The following is a 20,476-nucleotide window of genomic DNA, read 5'->3' as shown; positions in this document are numbered from 1 at the left end:
GGAAGGATCGCTGGAGCCCAGCAGGTCAAGGATGCGGTGGCCGGGAGCGGCCACTGCACTCCAGTCTGGGTGACAGAGTGAGACTCCAACTCAAAAAAACCAAAAAACAAACAAACAAAAAAAAGCCAAACAAAAAACTAAAAAAAAAGAGAAAAGAAAAAGTAATTAATTCTAATCAATTGCCAACAATTAGGAAATAGTTACTGTGCATCTAGGATGTGCAAGAACAAGCAGGCAAGGTACTGTGCTGAGAGAAGCCAAGAAAGATAAGATATAGGCTCAGCCCTCACTCACATGCAAATCCTTCAGACCAAATGGTTATAATCTTATGAGGTAAGGGAACCAAGCAGTCATTATTAGAGTGGATCTATGCACGTAAAAGAACAAGCCCTCCCATGTCCTGGTGAAGGTTTGGCTGGACGTTCATCCTTAACCTCCTTGAGTGAGCAGTCAGCTATAGAGAAGCGTCTTCTAGTCCCTTGCATCTGAGCTCTGACTGGGCTGAACAGGAGAATGGGAGGCTATCTCTGCCATAGTCTGAGGGAACTCCGAGAGCATCATGTTGGGGATGCCAGTTCTCCCCCAGAGCCCAGAAGGGCAGATACAATGGGGCCTAGAGACTGCGGTCCATCAAAGCCCAGTCTTTTACCACCAAAGATCTCTTTATTACTCCTATTTCCAGCAGATCCTATATACTGAAAGTCTGTCAATTAAGCTGCAATTATTAAGAAATATGTTGCTATTCTGTTTTTAGAAATTAATCAAATACATAATGAGCTTCTGATCAGCAAGAAATAAATGTTGCCAGAGTGCAGTGATTCATTTCCACCCAAAAGCCAGGAAGTCTGTAGTTTCAAGTGCATTCCTACTGCAGTTAAAGATAGGGTCTCCATTACTTGGAAAATAATGGAAAAGAGCTTGTATGTCTTTGAGGAGCCACATAAATTGCAGAGTTGGGAACTATTCACCTAATCCAAGTCCTTCATTTTTCAGATGAGGAGAAAAAGAATCCCAGAGGATCTAAGGTAGTTGCCAAAGGTTACTGTTAAGCCGGGCAGGGTTAAGAATAATTTTTCCCTTTAAACACTGATTGCTTTAGAATACAAAGATACTCTTGTTTTCTTCAAGAGATAATGTGCAAACCCAAGCTCATTAAATCAATGTTGGACATTAAGGGAAATTCTATAAAAAGAAAAATCCTTTAAAGGTATGAGACAAAAGTCACTGCCTAATTTACCTTTTTTATAAATTCCAGTTTGAGGTGTTTTCTTACTTGGAAGCATATCTGTAATTGCATCTCACCCCTCACGCTAGTAGTGTGGGCAGAAAAGGCCATGCAACCCACTGCTGAGTGTGACCTGTCAGGCCGGGGTGGACAGGGCCCCAAAATCATATTCTTCATTCCCTGTTCCCTCTTCCCTCCCTCACACAGTCACGCCTGATCATGTCCCTGTGGAATCTGACTCCATCACTTTCCTTGCAACCACAGCCCCGGAACTCAGAACTGGGTGGACTCTACTCCTCCAGAGGCCTGGGATCAAGGACTTCATTTAGTCTACAAAATCTAGTGAGGGTCCTGTTCAGGAGCCAAGAAAGTCCAGCTCCTACATTCTGCCAAGGAGGAAACTGAGGCCCAGAGAAGAGACAGGTACTTGGTCAGAGAGGAGCCCTTGAGGACACCATATCATAAAAGAGGGGCTAATGGTGGAAGCAGCTTTCTGACCAGGTAGAGAAGTGGTGACTGATTAGACTGATAGCCTGGGAGAGCAGAGAGGGTCTGGGTGGTCCTTCCCCGAGGGTCCTTCCCACAAGCCATCTATCTCTTCAGAAGTGGCTTTAGGAATGTGGCCTCTCATTTGGGGGAGGGGAGAGGGCCCATAGAAAGTCAGACAGTATCCCCTGACTCCAGCTGGGCAAACAGAGCTTTGGGGGTGGGGACAATGTTGTCAAGTTCCCCAGAAAGGCTGGAGCAGAGCAAGACAAAGGACAGCCAGACCTGGGTAGCATCAGTGGCCTGGTCCTCAAAGGCCCAAGTTGACAGTTCATTATGTGCACTAGCTCCAGCTCCTAAGAAGTTGTGCCCTGCACCCCCAAAGATCAAAAGAAGAACAGTATCTATCCCTGGCTCCTAAAGAAACAACCCTTCCCCCAAGCTACCTTTCCAGGATTAAGAATAAGAGTAATTAATGGGGATCTGAAATAGTGGCTACTTCAACAATTGATTATCTTGATTCCTCATGGTAAAACCTTCCACCTAAACTCAAGATCAATTCCCACTGGATCTTCAGAAAAGAATATTGGCCATGCTTTCCATATGTCAGGCAAACTATCCCCTTTTCTGCTCTATGCTGAGAAAGGAAGACAACCTGAGAATGACCTGGGGGAGCTGCAGCTCCCTGAAGAGATGAGAGAAACTCAGGAAGACAGAAAAAGTTGGCTAGGGAGACCCCTACATGTTAACTTTATTGAAACTGGTTACCTCATCTGTAAAATGGGGATACATAATCTCTTTAGGCTGTCGAGAGATTAAAGGATAAAGTGCCTGGTACAGTCAGCATCGAGGACCAGTTCCCGTCCCCCAGTCCCAGTCCAGATACTTCCTATCACTATACCAGGGTCCAGTAATTCAATGGAACTACATGGTACTCTGCTTTTTTGCCCAGGGCCCAGCCACCTGACTAGTATTCCAGCAGCAAGATCTGGGCATGGGGCTGGGGCCAGGCTGGGGAAGCCAGAAGGAAAAGTTGACCAGGACCACTGGTGAGGGGGAGGCAGCCTTTGGAACAGGCTGCTCCCAAAGAATGAAAACAAACCCCACCCTAGCCAGCAATGGCTCCATTCAGAAAGGACCCAGAGGGCCAGAAACCCCCTGGGGAGTTTCTATCATGGTGGGGGGGTGGCAGTGAGCAAAGAAAGGCAGGTCAGAGGCAGCATTTCCACATCTCCCTCTGAGAAGCCCCACAGAGAGAGGACCCTTGAGGTACTCAGGCCTGGGGATGGAGTGTGGAAGCTGGCCCAGCAGCTCTGAAACAAGCCAAAGTCAATTGCTCCAGTCTCAGAAACACCTGCCCAGGCCTTTCCCATACTTTCCCATGCTCACCTGGGAGCTCAAAAGCCCTTCAAAGCCAGAGGCAAATATGCTTGCCATTAAGAGAACAAACGTTTATGGGACACCTACTGTGTACCAGGCTACTCACAAGCAGGCCTTGCCATCTTTCAGTTTGGCAAAACCTGCCCGTCCTGCTTGTTGGGACAAATTCCTGGGCAGGCAACATGGCCTGCAGGTAAGACATGTGAGAGCTGGAAGAACAGCACCCTTTTTGTGCTCTCCCCCGGAAGCAGTAACATCAAGAGCAGGACAGGTCAGGGGCATCTTTTGGAGTCTCTTCCAGGTGCATCTGGAAGGAAGGAAAACCAAAATTCCCTAAGAACTTCCTTCTGGGCATATCCCTCACCTCACTATTTTCAGGACATGGTGGAGGGGACCTCACCAGGCCGGTTCTGCTATGGTATAACTTCTACTGGCTTCTGCCAATGTTAAGGGATAAATGAAATCTGAGAAGATTCAGGGAGGCCTCTGCCCTTCCCTCAGGACCAGGGGCTAGGAGAGGAGATGGAGAGGGGAACTCGAAGACCAACTCACCGAAAGGGGTCTCTGGAGGTGAAGTAAGCCGGGACTGACAAGTAACTCCCCATCTTCTTCCCACACCAGATAAACAGACTCAGCTGCAAACCCGTCTGGGAGTGCCTCAGGCAGGCTGCAGACGGCCACCATGACAGGCCCAGGGCTCCCGGCACCTCTGGCTGCGGGCAGTCTGCCCGCGCTCACCTCTCCCTCTGGAGCAGCTGGAGAAGCGTCAGGATTCCAGGCCACTTGCCCCCCAGCCAATTCCCACAGGGGATCATGGCTGGGACAGCTCCTCCCTAGTTCTTGGAAGCTCAGGCTGACTCCAGTAGAACAACCTCCCTGCGAAGGCTATATACACACAGGCATTCTTGGGCAGGGGCCGGTGACTAGCTAAGAAGCGCTGCTGTCAAGTTAGCCTTCTTCTTCAGTCCCACCCCTGAATGAGGGAGGGAGGGAGGAAGAGGAGGAGCTCCCATGGAACCGAGGTGTGTGGTTGGAGCAGCTGTTAGGAAACAGACCTTGCAGGCAAGGGGTGGAGCTAAGCTGAAGCGAGGCTGTAGGCAGGCGCTGCAGACAATAACTGGGACTGGTTAAGCATTCATCCCCAAGTTACAGGGAAGGAGAGAGGGCGAGTGCGCTGACCCCTAGGCAGAGAAAGTGCCTAAAGACTCTGCTTGAAGGTGAAGAAAAGCAGAAAATGCTAGGACAGAGTCATGACCCCAAAAGGGGAGGGGGTCTCTGGTAGGAGAGGAAGGTCCAGAGAGTCATCCTCAGCTCCAGGCTGGCATCTGCTCTGTCCTGGCGCTAGGGCCCCCATTAACCCCCTCCTTCTGTGTAGCCTGAAGATAGCCCCAAGAATCGGCCAATGGAAGCAGACTGCCACTTCCACTAAAGGGCGTGGCTGTTCTGCAGATGAGGAAACAAGGCCCAGAGCATAAGCTGACACCTGATGTGTCTGCATGTGGCAAATACTGTATGTACTCTCTTATTTCTCCAAGACAGGAATTATTCCCATTTTGTTAGCAAGGAAAGTGAGGTACAGAGAGATTTGGTAACTCACTCAAGGTCAAAAGGTAAGTCAGAGGCAGGGCTGGGTTTAAATGTAAGTCTACATGACTCCAGAGCTGGAGCTATCAGCTACCAGGCTTAATTCTGCCTCTTCAAGGATAAATATCTCTTTTAAAGCCCTCTCCAAGTAGTATGGAGTCCTGGTCACCCGTCTCCTCCCATTCATTCACTCATCCTTTATTCATTCCTGGCATACCATCTGTTGGCCTCTGTGGGCAGTGGCGCTTCTTCCACTGGGTCCAATGGTAACCATGCTTCCCAAACTGAAAAATGGGACATGATGAAGGAGAAGGCCTTGGGTGCCTATGGGAATGATGGACCTAGGTATCTGGAATGGGAGTCTACCTGAAGAGGCCCAGTTGTGAGGGTGACCAAAACAGAATCTACTATGGGGAAGTCCCATATCCCCCTGGCTGTGAAGGAAAAAGCAAGGCTGCTGGAGAAGACTGGGGAAATGCCCAGACATCACTATTGGATTTGGGGCAGTGACAACAGCTCTATCTCACCAGGCACATATTTCTTACCAAAAGTAAAGAGCCAGAAGTCACCCTGCAGTTGCTGTCTCTCACTGTGAACCATGGTGAGAGAGTCTGTGACAAAGGTGGTGGCTGGCTCATAAGGGAGCCTTTTCCAATTCCTCCAAGTGCCCACTGGACAACAATGAAGTGAAAAGAATGAATGGGTTTGCATACTGTTAATAAGCTACCATTTATTGAACCCTTAATATGTTTTAGGCCCTGTGTTAAGTGCTCAGCATCTATTACGTATCATATTTAAGTAGCCTATCATATTTAAGTAAATTTTGTTTATCATCTTCATTTAACAGATGAGTAAACAGGTGCTGAGGGGTTATGTCACTAGCCTGAATACAAACAGTTGGTAAGTGGTAAAGCTGGGTTTCAAGCTGTGTGTATAATTCTATAGCAGAGGTCAGGACACTTTTTCTGTAAAGGGGCAAATATCTTAGGCTTGGTAGGCCACATAGACTCTGTCATGGTTACTCAATTGTGCCATCATAGTGCAAAAACAGCCATATATAAAATATAAACAAAGATGTAACTGTGTTCCAACAAAACTTTATTTATGAACACTGATATTTGAATTTCATGTAATTTTCACAAGTCATGAAATATTATTTTGCTTTTTTTCCCTAACCATTAAAAAATGTAAAAATCACAGGCCATACACAACAGGCAGTGGGCCACAGATTGCTGGCTCCTGATTTAGGGCCACAGAGTTTAACTACTCTGTTTACTGCCTTTGATAGTGAAAATAGCTCTTGGCACCTATGTAGAACTCAGCCACATCTACCTACCACCACCACACAGACACTGCACTCCAGTCCCAGAGACAACTAGGGGAGAGCAAGCACTGGAAGGGAGCTCACTCTGTACTAAGCACTGCTCACAGCACCAAATGTATGAATCAATTTTAACCCATACTATAACATAGTGCTGTGATTTCCCTCTATTTACAGAGAAAGGAACTGAGGTACAGAGAGATTAAATCACTTGCCTGAGGTCACCCAGCTGTATAAGTGAGAAGCAAGGCTAGGATTTGAACCCAGACTAGACAATATAGACTATGCTCTACCAGGCTACACTGGAACTCAGCCTGGGCGCAGAGCCAGACTGTCTGGGTTTGAATACGACAATGTACTGCACGTAAGCCCTTGGCACAAAGTCTGGAACACATTAAGGGTTGATAAATGTTAGCTGTTAATATCATTAAGAGTATTGTTACAACTAGCTATGAGGCCTTTAGCAAGTCACTGCCTCTGTCTGGGCCTTGGTTAGGTCTCTAAATAGCTTCCAGCTTCAACATTTTTCAGCACTATGAAGTTGCAGAGGGCTCCCTGCTTCCCATGGGTCTCAAATTGAGTTTAAATCTCTTGAGCCAGCCCTGAAGGGATCACAGCCCTGGGGGCCACACAAGAGCCAAAGAGGAAGTGATGGAGAATGGAAGAGTAGGAATAACACGCAGGAAACCAAAAGGGCTGCCCAGCTGAAAAGCGTGCTATTTCTCACCAAAAATTTATCATGTTCCCTTGGAATTCTATCAGGCAAGAAGGGAGCCCCAAATTAAGTCTGGAGCTAGCAAATTATCTTCTAATTTCACCCTATGACTTCCATCTGATGAACACAATATGGATGGAAGAAAATGCAAGCCACAAAGCGACTGGGGCCAGGGAGCCCATGAGCATAACTCCTCTTGACATTTCACACAACTCTGCTGTTCCAGCGACGGCGGCACAGTGAGTCGGTGTCTAGGAATGTGAACAGGAGGCTGCAGGCGTTCTCTTCTCCCCCTCACTCCCCTTACAAAGGACACAGTGGATGGGTGGGTGGGGAACAAGTGAGGACTTCTCAATGCCATGAAAACTGCTTCCCTATGAAAGAGAGACAGCCGCTTCCCCATGCCCTGAGTTGAAGCGGAAGCCCCTCCCAGGTGGAATCCATTTGACCTCCATAAATACAGACTTCAGGAGGAACCTTTGAAGAACTGATCACCAGATGTGATAAGTTGCTGGCTGCTCAGACCCAAGTATGTGGTTCCTCAGAGTCAACTTCAAAGGGCCCAAACCACCCAGAACTGGGAGATGAAAAGTCACACTGGAAGATAAATGTTCCCCTCCTGCCCTTGGATACTGGGCCTGGATGGAAAGCTGCCCTTCTAGGTCTCCAGAGCAGTTGGCAGGGGATTCAGCAGTTACAGCTGCCAGCGGCAAATGCTGGGATCCTTGAACTGGCAGTTATGGATGGGACAAAATGGCAGAAGAGGTGTTAATTTCCTGCACATTTCACAAGTGGAAAGCTGGCAGGGAGCCTAACAAACTAACTCCTCAGAACCAGCTGAGACATGGGGCTTCAAGTCATAGGTAACAGGCTGGAAAACAATAGTCTTCAAAACCGACAGCCCAAAGTGACTGCTCTGGCAAAGAATGGTAAATGAATGAATCATGCCAACCTCTCCTCAGAAGGAGACTGGTCAAATCATCCAAAACCCAGGTAACCAGGGTTCCTGTGAGGCCCTCTATTGGCTCGGAGGACTCCAAGCAGGGAAGGGAGCCCTTGAGGATTCTGAAGCTTCTAAATCCTGCAAGGTAAGCATTACCACCCCCATCTACCGACTGTCTTTCCTTCTGCTCCTCCCCTCTTCCAAGTCACTTTGCACACTACAGCAGTAGATGCCTTACTGGAACCTCCCTCCCCAAACGGGGGTCCCAGCAATTCCACTGTTAGAAATTTTGCCTTAAGAGATGTGCAGACATATGTTCAAATAATACAGCACTGTTTAAACATATGAAAAGATTAGGAACAATCCATATGTCCATCAGTAGGGGTGGGATAAATACAACAAACATTCAAACAATAGAATACTTCACAAGTACTATAAAAATGAGGTAGATCCTAGGTATTGAAACAGAAATTGTACTGGATAAGATGTTAAGTGAAAAATCCAAGCTTCAGAGAGAGTATATGTTATAATCTCATTGTTTGAAAAGTCTATACATATAATCCATAGAGACCACCTGGAATACTCCTTCATATGGTTATTGCTTTCCCTTTTAGTGTAGTGAGACAAGAAGCAGGGATGAAACAGCACTCAGTTTCTACCATTTGGACACGTTAACATTTTCTAACTTTGAAGTAATAAGACAGACAATGACAAAAAGAAGTCCCATGATCTGGAGCAAACACCTCCTCACACTTTTTCTCTAGTGCTCTTGTTTAACAGCAAAGCCTGCCGGGTACACTGCACTCAGGACCCATGCTGTCACTTCAGTTTCCCTATCAGGGCTGCTGCTCAGGTCATCTCTTAACCCACTCCATTTCCTGACCAGGCCACACAAAGCTCTCCGAGCCCCCCAAACCTCTGCTCTCTTAGCTCCATCATCTCCAGCTGGCAGTTATGTTCTCCTCTTTTCCAGGCCAAGCTCCGAGTACTCATTCTCCTCTGGGAAGGGTTCCCTCAACATGTCCCCAAGCACGTCATACACAGCAAGGGCTCCCATATCGGTCTACCTTTAGATCAAACTATGTGAGGCTGGCACTGGGTACTCTCAGTGTTCAGCATAGGCCCTCTCCACATCAGGTGTCCACATATATTTAGTAAATAAATTTGATTCAGAACTCCCATTATGAGCAACAGCACTGGAACAGTGATGATAACTAGTGCTTATAAAGTTTGTTTACAAAGGGCTTTTACACTCATCTCGTTTAGTCCTTATAACAGCCTCTCAAAGAGAGGTTGTCAACACAGGCAAGACAGGGGAAACCCAAGAGTGCTGGATAATTTATCCCAATTTACAATGCTGGGAAGGGCAGGACTGAGATTAAAACCAAGGTTTGCTGAGTTCAAATCCCATGCCCTTTCCTCAACATGCACTCTAGCAAGGTATTCAAGAGCCTTGTCCCTACAATACATGGCCCCAAATTTCTGGGTATGGTAAGTTGTTGCATCTGATTTTTCTAGATTGCCTGCTCACATTTTTTTTTGTCAGGATATCACAGAGGTTTATCAAATGCTTTGTGGAAATCTAAGACAGTGTCTCATTACTAGTAACCCAGTAAAAACATGAAGTCAAGTTTAACCAGTAGCTACAAATTCACTACCACTGAATCCTAGTGATCAGCTCCTTTTCCAAGTGCTTACTGTCCACCTACTCCACTATTTGCCCAGAATTTTGTGAAGGAGTCAAATCAAAAGGATCATAAAGTTTACTTTATCCTGAATCTCTTTTTTCAAAACTGGGCTGGTTAGCCATCTCCATTTTTATTTCACTAATAGATTCCTATATAGTATATATAGTAGTCGTGGAATGAATAATTATTATACTTTGGGGTATTTCCTCCATTCTCCATAGTTTCCCCAAAGTTATTAACAGTGGTTCCGTTTGTGCCAATATATTTTTTTCTTTCCTTCTTCAGTATATTGGGAAATAATTTCCCTAGTCGAAAATCTAAACACATTTCATGGGTACACACATACATCTTGGACTTCCCATTCTCCATTTCAGTTTCAAGTTCATGAGGTGTAAAACGAAAGACTGGACTAAAACCCTAGGGTTCTATCCGGATGCCAAATTCTATTCTTTTCTCTTCCATGATATCTGATAAAGATGAATGCCAGGTATTGTCTTTTTCCTGGTGTTTAACATGACATCACATTTCAGAAGTAACAGACACTTAGCTCACTTTAGAAACACTGACTGAGCCGGGCTCGGTGGCTCAGCCTGTAATCCCACGCCTTTGGGAGGCTGAGGTGAGTGGATTGCCTGAGCCCGTGGGTTCGAGATCCGCCTGGGCAACTTGGCGAGACCTCATCTCCACAATAAATAAAAAATGAGCCGGGCATGGTAGTGCATGCCTGTAATTCTGGCTACTCGGAAGGCTGAGGGGAAGGATCGCCGGAGCCCAGTGGGTCGAGGCTGCGGTGGCCGGGAGTGGCCACTCTACTCCAGTCTGGGCGACGGAGTGAAACTCCACCTCAAAAAAAAAAAAAGAAACACTGACTGAGTTCCATGAGCCAGACACTGAGGTGGGCTTGCTCACATCCAAGGGGGATTACCTCCAAAACTGGAATTATCTCTTGAAGGGCAAGCCCCTTGTAGTACACTCAGAATTTGTTTCTCCAGATCAAACGGTCAACCTAAGATTTTATCTGGAAGTTTTGAGAAGGATGTATCACAATTTGTGGAAGAAATATCCCGATTTGTGGCAAACAGGTGACTGATTCTTCCACCAAAACAATATACCTGCCCATATCATGCTGAGTGTTCAGCAGTTTATGACCAAAAACAGCATGACCCGTATGCCCTACCCTCCCTATTCACTCAGTCTTGCCCTGTGCGACTTTTATTTGTTTCCCTGGATGAAAAAATCCTCAAAGGAAAACATTTTGCTGATGTGGAAGAGGTGAAACAAAAAATGGCAGAATTACTAAAAGGCATCAAAACTGACAAGTTCAAAAATGGTTTTGAGTATGGAAAAAGCACCTTGAGAGGTGTATTGCATTAAACCGGGAGTACTTTGAAGGTAACTGAAGTTTAAACATGTAAGAATACACAATTTTTTTTCCTTTTATTTTAAAGATGTGGGGTACAATTCAAGTTAGGTATACAAATGTTCATTATGCAGGTACCCTTGTTGATAAGGTGTGCCCCTCCCTCCCCTGGCAGTTTCCCTCAACTGTAAATCCCACCCCTCCTCCCCTGGAAGTTTCCCACTACTGCCAACCCCTTTCTTATAGTATTATGAAAATTGTTCAGCCGGGCTCGGTGGCTCAGCCTGTAACCCTCCGCCTTTGGGAGGCTGAGGTAAGTGGATTGCCTGAGCCCGCAGGTTCAAGACTCGCCTGGGCAGCGAGACCTCATCTCTACAATAAATCAAAAAATCAGCCAGGCGTGGTAGCGTATGCCTGTAATTCCGGCTACTCGGAAGGCTGAGGCGGAAGGATTGCCGGAGCCCAGCAGGTGAGGCTGCGGTGGCCGGGAGCGGCCACTGCACTCCAGTCTGGGTGACAGAGTGAGACTCCAACTCAAAAAAAAAAAAAAGAAAAGAAAATTGTTCAAGGTTCGCTTATGAGTGAGAACATGAGTATTCGGTTCTTTGTTTCTGTGATAGATCACTCAGTATGATAGACTCTAAATCTATCCAAGTTGCTGTGAAGTCCATATGTTTGTCCTTCCTTATGGCTGCATAATATTCCATTGTGTATATGTACCACATTTTTTTTATCCAGTCTAGCTTCGATGGGCAGCATGGTTGGTTCCTTGTTCTTGCTATTGTGAATAGAGATGCAACAAATATGAGTGTGCAGGTAGGTATCTTTTTTGTAGAATGATTTGAGTTCCTCTGGGTATATTTCCAATAAGGGTATTGCAAGGTCATACAGAATGTCAATTTCTAGTTCTTTCAGAATTCACCACACTCTCTTCCAAAGAGTTTTCACTAGTTTGCATTCCCACCAGCAGTGTAAAAGCATTTCTTTTTCTCCGTATCCTTGCCAGCATCTGTTGTTTGTTTTATTAATGATGGCCATTCTTACTGGGGTTAGGTGGTATCTCAATATGGTTTTGATTTGCATTTAGCTGATGATGAGTGAGGCTGAGCACTTTTCCATGTGCCCATATATTTTCTTTTGAGAAGTGTTTATTCATGTCTTTTGCCCACTTTTTAATGGGGCTGTTTTTTTCCTTTCAGCGTATTTGCTTCCCTTATAGAACCTATAAGGGAAGCAAATGCGCTGAAAGGCCTTTGTCAGATATATAGTAGGCAAACATTTTTTCCCATTCTGTGGGCTGTCTCCCCACTCTTTTGATGATTTCTTTTTTTTTTTTTTTGAGTTAGATTCTCACTCTGTTGCCCAGACTGGAGTACAGTGGCTGCTCCTGGCCACTGCAGCCTCGACCTGCTGGGCTCTGGCTATCCTTCCACCTCAGCCTTCCAAGTAGCTGGAACTACAGGTGCGCGCTACCACGCCCGGCTTATTTTTTGATTTATTGTAGAGATGAGGTCTCGCCAAGTTGCCCAGGCGGGTCTTGAACCCGCGGGCTCAGGCAATCCACTCACCTCAGCCTCCCAAAGCACGGGATTACAGGCTGAGCCACCGAGCCCGGCTTTTTGATGATTTCTTTTGCTTTGCAGAAGCTTGTCAGTTTGATGAGGTCCCACTTGTCTATCTTATCTCTTATGGTATGAGAACTTAGGGTTTTTATAATGAATTGGTTGCCTATTCCAATTTCTATAAAAGTCTCCTGCATTTTCTAAGATTCTTATAGTTTGAGGTTTTACGTTTAGGCCTTTTTGATCCATTTAGAGTTAATTTTGTGTATGGTGATAGGTAGGAGTCCTGGTTCAATCTTCTGCATGTGATCAGTCAGTTTTCCCAGCACCATTTACTGAATAGGTTTCTCCTTTCCCCAGTGGTTGTTGTTGAGGCTCTGTCAAAGATGAGTTGGTTGAGAAATTGAGGTTTTGCTTCCAGAATCTCTATCCTGTTCCATTGTCTATGTGCCTTTTCTTGTACCAATACCAGGCTGTTTTGATTATTGTAGCCTTATAGTAAAGTTTGAAGTCTGGAAGTGTGATACCTCCTGCTTTGTTTCTTTCGCTAAGGATTGTTTTGGCTATTTGTGGTCGTTTGTGTTTTCATATGAAGTTCTGTATTGTCATTTCCAGGTCTGAGAAGAATGATGTTGGTAATTTAATGGGTATTGCGTTGAATCTGTAGATTGCCTTTGGTAGGATGGACATCTTAACAACGTTGATTCTTCCTATCCATGAGCATAGAATATTTTTTCATTTGTTTGTGTCTTCTTGGATTTCTTTGAGCAGTGTTTTGTAGTTCTCATTGTAAAAGTCTTTCACTTCTCTGGTTAGGAAGATGCTGAGGTATTTCATTTTTTGAGTGGCTACTGTGAATGGGATTGTGCTTTTTATTTGGTTCTCTGCCTGCTTGTTGTTGGTGTATAAGAATGTAACTGTCTTTTGCACATTTAGTTTGTACCCCAAGACTCTGCCAAAGTCCTTTATCAGTGCAAGCAGGTTTTTGACAGATTCTCTTGGATTTTCGAGGTATAGGATCATATTGTCAGCAAAGAGAGATAACTTCCTCTTTTCCTATTTGGATAGCTTGATTTCCTTCTCTTGTCTAATTGCTCTAGCTAGGACTTCCAACACAATGTTGAACAAGAGGGGCGAGAGTGGGCAGCCTTGTCTTTTTTCAGTTTTCAGGAGAAATGTTGCCAGTTTCTGTCCATTTAGCAATATGCTAGCAGTGGGTTTATCATAGATGGCACTTACTATTTTGAGGTATATATGTTCCTTCTATATCTAGGTGTTTGAGGTTTTTTATCAAGAAGGGATGCTGGATTTTATCAAAAGTTTTTCTGCATCTAATGATATAATCATGTGGTTGAATACACAATTTTTTATAAATAAATTCTGGAGCCAGACACGGTGGCTCACACCCGTAATCTCAGCACTGTGGGAGGATTGCCTGAGTCCAGGGGTTCAAGACCAGCCTGAGGAATATGGCAAAACTTTGCTCTATAATAAATCAAAAAATCAGTCGGGCATGGTGGTGCATGCCTGTGGTTCCAGCTACTTGGAGGACTAAGGCAGAAGGATCACCTGAGCCTAGTAGATCGAAGCTGTGGTAGTCATGAGCATGCCACTGTACTCTAGCCTGGGCAATAGTCAGTCTCCTACTCAAAAATAAACAAATAAATAAATCTAGGGGTTTTTTGGATCTCCCCTTGTATGCTCTCAATTAATTTTCATAACCTTGTGAAGTCGGGTTGTCATCTGCTTTTTACATATGAAGAAACTAAAGTATGTGGAGAAGGTGGTTGATCAAGGTTGTTTAAAGACTAGGAATTGGCAGAGCTGGAATTTAACTCAAATCTTTGGACTCTAGGTCCAACACACTAAAGCTGCCTCAAATAACAATCTTATATTTGCTATTTGATATACAGCAGTATTTCCAAAAGTGTGACTGAAGGAATAGTAGCACTGGACTCTCCTGATCAGCTTGTTGAAAATGAAGATCCCCGGGCCCCACCCCAGGCATACATAATCAGAATCACTGAGATTAGAGTTAAGAATCTGCATTTTAAACAAGCCCCAGTGTTTCTGATCAATACTGAAGATTGAAAAGCCACTGCTTTACTCTTTCCTAAGTGCTTTTCCGCTTGATTTCATTTTACTTTCACACTAACTCTGAGAGGCTAGCAGATCACGTTATTCCCTTGTTACAAATGAGAAAATGCATAAATAAGTTGTTCATCTTCTTATTCTGAAAGCAGCTTAATAAATAAATGTTTGGTGTTTGACATTCTGTTAAGCTGTGGCTTACTGGCGACTTTCACCTTTCACCTTTCTTACTGATTTGTAACCCCATGGTAGCTGGCTTTCTCTTACCTCAGTGACATGACAGTGATGCCCAAGGCATAGTATAAAAAGTTGATTCTGGAAGATAGGGTCATTCCATGAAAAGACTGTCTCTGGAACTAAAACGAGTTTAAAACAAACATGAGGTATTACATTAGCCAACTTCAGAAATAGTTGGTGCTTCTGCAAGAGTCAGTGCTACTGATGGGAGTGAAATGGAGGAGAGCACCCTCTGATCTAATCATAATCTCTACAGGGCACTGTCAGGAAGGCATGACCAGAATATGACTGACACACAGAAGAAAAAAACCTTAATTCAAGTCTGGCATGAAGTGCTCAGGGTTTTTTTTAGTAATGGTGACAAGCATGGAGAAAGAAATTGTTAGCACCCCTCCAGCACTTCTCAGGGAAGCCAGTGCTTCAAGGGATGACATGCCTTCTGCAACTGAGAAGCAGCCTTGGGGGGAGGGGGGCGAGAAGCAAAATAAACACAGTGGGCTGCTGCAGTTGCAAAAGGTATGTCATCCGTTGAAGCACTGGTTTTGATAGCTTCAGACATTTATAGACTGAGGTCTGAGTCCATCCCCACCTCAAAAGAAAAGCTCTTGCAAACAGATGGTGATGGTGCATATTGGAAAATCTTTATTCAAGTGTCCAAAGAGTCATTTGACAAATATATCATCCACCCAACAAACACTCAGAGTGCCCACTAAATTCTAGGTATTCTGCTAAGCTCTGGGATACAAAGACAAACTAGATATGGCTCCACACTTAGAGAATTTCATACTCTAAAACTGATGCTAGATATGCAAACAAATGCTGACAGGGTTATAACTGAGGTAGTAGGAGAATAACAAAGAGGGAGAAAAAGTCTTCTCTGATTGGTGGGGAGCTCCTCCACAGAGGATGTAATGTTATCAGCTTGATTCTAACAGGCTGATCACCAGGCAGACAAGAGGCATTCTGGCCTGAAGGAATAACATGTGCAAATGCACTAAGGTATAAAAAAGCCTGGTATGCTCATATAACATTGAGCAGGTCCATAAGCTCCAGTGCAGGGCATGCATAGGCAGCAATTAGAGAGGAAGGTGGAATGGTGGGAAAGAGAAGGAGCAGAGCAGTAAAGACGAGGTCTGCTACGCTAAAGAGTTGCCCACAGGCAGTGAAGAGTTATCAGAAGTATTTAAGTAGCCGGCTAGGTGGCTCAGCCTGTAATCCTGCGCCTTTGGGAGGCTGAGGTGAGTGGATTGCCTGAGCCTGTGGGTTCGAGACCCGCCTGGGCAGCGAGACCTCATCTCTACAATAAATCAAAAAATCAGCCAGGCGTGGTAGCGCATGTCTGTAATTCCGGCTACTTGGAAGGCTGAGGCGGAAGGATCACCGGAGCCCAGCAGGTCGAGGCTGCGGTGGTCGGGAGCGGCCACTGCACTCCAGTCTGGGCGACAGAGTGAGACTCCAACTCAAAAAAATAAAATTAAATTAAAAAAAAAAAAGGAAGTATTTAAGCAAGAGAGGTTCCCAATAAATATAACATAATGCCTGAAACAGCAAAGAGAATGCTGGTCTTTAGCTGCCAGTTTAGCTCCTTTGAACGGGTATTTATGCCTCCAGTTTATGGTAAGCTGTATATATGTTCCTGTGAAGTTTGCTGGGCAACTAGCATTCACTAACAGCAGACTATGCCTTTGTCCTGGGGTCACATCTCTACTGACTTGGTCATTTTAACAGCTGAGATTTATCTGTATGGGCTGTAAACATGTAAGAATGGGATTTCAAGCCCCCATAATCATCCACTGTTGCTCTGTGACACAATATTAGAAAGAAAAAAAATTTTTGAGTCGGGATAGCACTGTGTTGCCCAGGGCGGAGTGCAGTGGCATAATCATGGCTCACTACAGCCTCCAACTTCTGGGCTCAGGTGATTCTTCCACTTCACCCTCCTGGACTCCAGGCACATACCACCATGCTGGCTAATATTTTTACTTTTTATAGAGACAGGATCTCACTATGTTGCCCAGGCTGGTCTCAAATGCCTGGGCTTAACCAATTCTCCTGCCCTGGCCTCCCAAAGTGTTGGGATTATAGGTGTGAGCCACCATGGCTGGCAGAAAATTCAATGTCTAGGTGGGGCTCAGTGGCTCAGCCTGTAATCCTGCGCTTTAGGAGGCCGAGGTGAGTGAATTGCCTGAGCCTGCAGGTTTGAGACCTGCCTGGGCAACTTGGCAAGACCTCATCTCTACAATAAATGAAAAAATTAGCCGGGCGTGATAGTGCACACCTGTAGTTCCAGCTACTTGGAAGGCTGAGGCAGAAGGATTGCTGGAGCCCAGCAGGTCAAGGCTGCAGTGGCCAGGAGCATGCCACTGCACTCCAGTCTGGGCAACAGAGTGAGACTCCAACTCCAAAAAAAAAAAAGAAAATTCAATGTCTAACCTTCAGTGTCAAATACTGCATTCACATGGACACCCTTCTCCTGGCTGCAACAGAAAAAAAAAATGCTTGGACACCTCAACAAATCTCTAGGTAATGTCAAAAGAAGAGCCCTTGCCTGGTAGAGACCTAAAAATGTGCCCTAGTTAATAACAAAATTGCTGTGTGAGCTTACGCAAGTCATTATACCTTTCTGGGTTTTAATTTCTTCCTACATAAAAAGAAAGAGTTAGGTGAGCAAAAAATCCCATACTCAGTAGGTCAATACTGAAAGAAGCAACAAGGAAGGGGGTGTGGTCAGAAAAAGGGTTGGCTGGCTGACCGCCCAGAGAACTCTCCAAGGCTAGTGTCATCTTGGTGAATGGCCCTAATCTGGGCCTGGTTTTTGGCCTTCTAGGTCTAGAAACAGGACTTTTTTGTGATGGTTCTAGCCATTTGTCAACCCCATTGCCCATTTATGAACTGACAAGTGAAATCAGAACACTCATATTCCCTCATATACAAATACTACTTCCAGATTCTTCCTGTTACTAAGAATTCTGAGAAGCTGAATTTGGCATCAGAAAGCTGCTCTGTGAACATGAACTTAAAATAAAGGGAAATGAGCAGTCATGGAGAGAAATTTCATCCTGACAGTGGTGAGTCAACCAAACTAGCCCTGCATGCCACAAAAAGCCCTCTTTTGGTGACCAAATCTAGATTCAGTATCTTTATCTGGACACACTACTAGTTTTGCTTCACTAACATTTTACTTTCTGTTTCACTGCTGGCCACTTATTATTTATTATACTGGTTTTCAAACTACATTTTAATTGAAAAAATATTAATACTTTAGATATGTGGAACAATCACCAATCCACATAAAATTCAGCCCTAGGAGACATTTGCCTCTCCAGTAGCTAATAACAAACAGCTAACATTCGTATGTACTATGTGAGGCCCTGTTCCCAGTGCTATACAGAACTCCACTCACACTAACAGTGGAGGGTAGGCAGTAAGGGAAGTAGGTAGTAAGTTAGTATCTCCATTTTCTAGATAAAGAAATGAAGCAAAAGAAAGGGCAAGTAACTTGCTCAAAGTATAAATGGCAGAACCAGGATCTGAACCCAAGTAATCTGGTTCTAGAGTAGTGTTCTTAACTACCACACAATACTACTCTCATTACATGTAGATCTAATTAGTTTAATTCACAGAGGACAAACTTCACTTTCAAGTTCTTGGAGAATTGCCAACCTATCCACCCCCTTTCCCACCATAAATCACCTAGAAGTAAAAAATACTATGTAAGTAATCCTTTTTTTTCTCCCACTCTATAACTTACTAGGCATCTTTAGCTAACACTATCCTTCAAATATAAAATTAAAGGCTGGGCTCAGTGGCTCAGCCTGTAATCCCACGCTTTGGGAGGCTGAGGTGAGTGGATTGCCTGAGCCCACGGGTTCGAGACCCACCTAGGCAACTTAGCGAGACCTCATCTCTACAATACATAAAAAACTAGCCAGGCGTGGTAGCGTGCACCTGTAATTCTGGCTACTCGGAAGGCTGAGGCGGAAGGATCGCCGGAGCCCAGCGGGTTACAGCTGTGGTAGCCGGGAGTGGCCACTGCACTCCAGTCTGGGCGACGGAGTGAGACTCCAACTCAAAAAATAAATAAATAAATTAATTAATTAATTAATTTAATTTAAAAAACAACAACATGATTGGAATTGAAATTTTCAGATTTCAGGGTAATTCATAATTAGTTTGGGCTTGGGTAGATGTACTCATTTTTCCTTTACTACCTCTCTCTGCAGAGGTACTAGGTATGCAGATACTCGGGGTTTGTTCCTGATGGCCTGTACCTATAGAGAAGTACAGCCCAAGGCCTACTTCTGGAGAGGACTCTTGCGTCAACCCCTGTCTTCTTCTCACTGTGGGATGGCCCTTCTCAGGCCAAAGATAAAACTTTAACTTCTTACCTTGACACTTGCAAGAAATTTTCCAAAACAATCCTATGTCCGGAATGGATTCCTTCTTGCCATTTACAGTAACCGCAGCCATGATAGCTGCAAAGGGAAGGATGTGGGGAAGGGGAAGGGCAGGGAAAGGCCTCACTTACATCATATCTCTTGGCCACCTCTGGCAATTCATTCAACAAATATCCTTCCTATGCCAACAATTTGCTCAGTGGTGACACAATAAGAGGCAAAAAGTCTGATGGTCTGTGTCCAAAGTGCACTATTACAAGTCTCAAGATATCATTAAGAAGATGATCACATGAATAAACGTAAGATTAAAACTATAAGCTTTGCCGGGCACAGTGGCTCATGCCTATAATCCCAGCACTTTGGGATGCTGAGATGAGAGGATTGCCTGAGCTCACAGATTTGAGACCAGCCTGGGCAACTTGGCGAGACCTCATCTCTACAATAAGTCAAAAAAAGTAGCTGGGCATGGTGACTCATGCCTGTAGTTCCATCTGCTTGGAAGGATCATCTGAGCCAAGCAGGTTGAGGCTGCGGTGGCTGTGAGCATGCCACTGTACTCCAGCCTGGGCAAGAGAGTGAGACTTCAACTCAAAAACAAACAAACAAACAACAACAACAAAACTACAAAAAATTCAAAGGAAAGGTCTATAAACACAAAACAGGGGCCAGCCTTACTTTTCAGGGTGAGGAATCACTACTTTATTTCCCTGAGCCATCCAGATAAAGATCTGAATGATGAACAGGAGTTGATTAGGCAAAAAAAGAGCGTGAGGGGGCATTCCAGGCAGAGGGAACAGCATGAACAAAGCCCTTGTCAGAACCAGGCCCTGTGAAAAAGAGCAGTGAGATTGACGTACAGAAAGCAGGATGTTGTAGAGACATGGGGAAAGGAGAGACTATTTGGGCTCCACTTTAGGCCATGTTAAGGAGCTTGGCCTTGACCTAAGAACCACTGGAAAGGTGGAAGTATATAAGGAAGGAGAGACAACAGCCAGTGACATAGTCAGATTTTTTTTTTTTTCAAATCATGCCCTCCAATTGCTCTGTAGAAAATGGACTGTAGGAGACTGGGGAGACAGAGGCTATTGTAGGCATCCAGGTGAGAGATGATGATGATAGCTTGGAACAGGGTGGTGGTGGGAGAAATGGAAATAAGTGAACTCATGAAAAATATAATCCAGAGGTAAAACTGATAGACTTGGATATGGAGGATAAGAGAGAAGTGGTATTAAGGACTCCCAGGTTTCTGGTTTAGGCAGTGGGTGAATGGTGGTACCTCTCAATGAGATATAGGTTACAGTTGAAGAGGAGACAGGGAAGATTGAAAGTCCAGCTGAGTCTGAGGTGCCTGGAAGACATCTGTAGTAGAATATATCGGTCTAGAGCTCAGTGGAAAGGTTTAGGTTGGAGACATTGATTTTGGGGTCATTAGTGTGTAGAGGTCAATGAAAGCCATGTGGGTGTGTAAGACTGTCTAGGGAGAAAAC

At 44.8% G+C, this 20,476-nt stretch overlaps 1 protein-coding gene across 3 annotated transcripts in view; it reads right to left on the bottom strand.

Moving 5' to 3' along the window:
- LIMK2 (LIM domain kinase 2) overlaps positions 1 to 20,476 on the bottom strand; it is a 72,440-nt gene that overhangs the window by 32,208 nt on the left and 19,756 nt on the right. The window contains exon 1 of one of the 3 annotated variants that reach the window (XM_008056191.2): positions 3,644 to 4,088. The exons of 1 other annotated variant lie outside the window; for it this stretch is intronic. In XM_008056191.2, coding sequence (XP_008054382.1) covers positions 3,644 to 3,696 — 53 coding nt within the window. In that variant the 5' untranslated portion in view covers positions 3,697 to 4,088. Of the gene's footprint in view, positions 1 to 3,643; positions 4,089 to 20,476 lie in introns of those variants that run through there. One more of the 3 variants, XM_008056193.2, reaches the window with a different exon arrangement.

Source organism: Carlito syrichta, unplaced genomic scaffold (genome assembly GCF_000164805.1).
Source record: "Carlito syrichta isolate Samal-C Ts95f unplaced genomic scaffold, Tarsius_syrichta-2.0.1 Scaffold302276, whole genome shotgun sequence".
Taxonomy (NCBI): Eukaryota; Metazoa; Chordata; class Mammalia; order Primates; family Tarsiidae; genus Carlito; species Carlito syrichta.
Note: the sequence above shows the minus strand (reverse complement) of the source record. Positions and strands in the feature narration are given on the sequence as shown.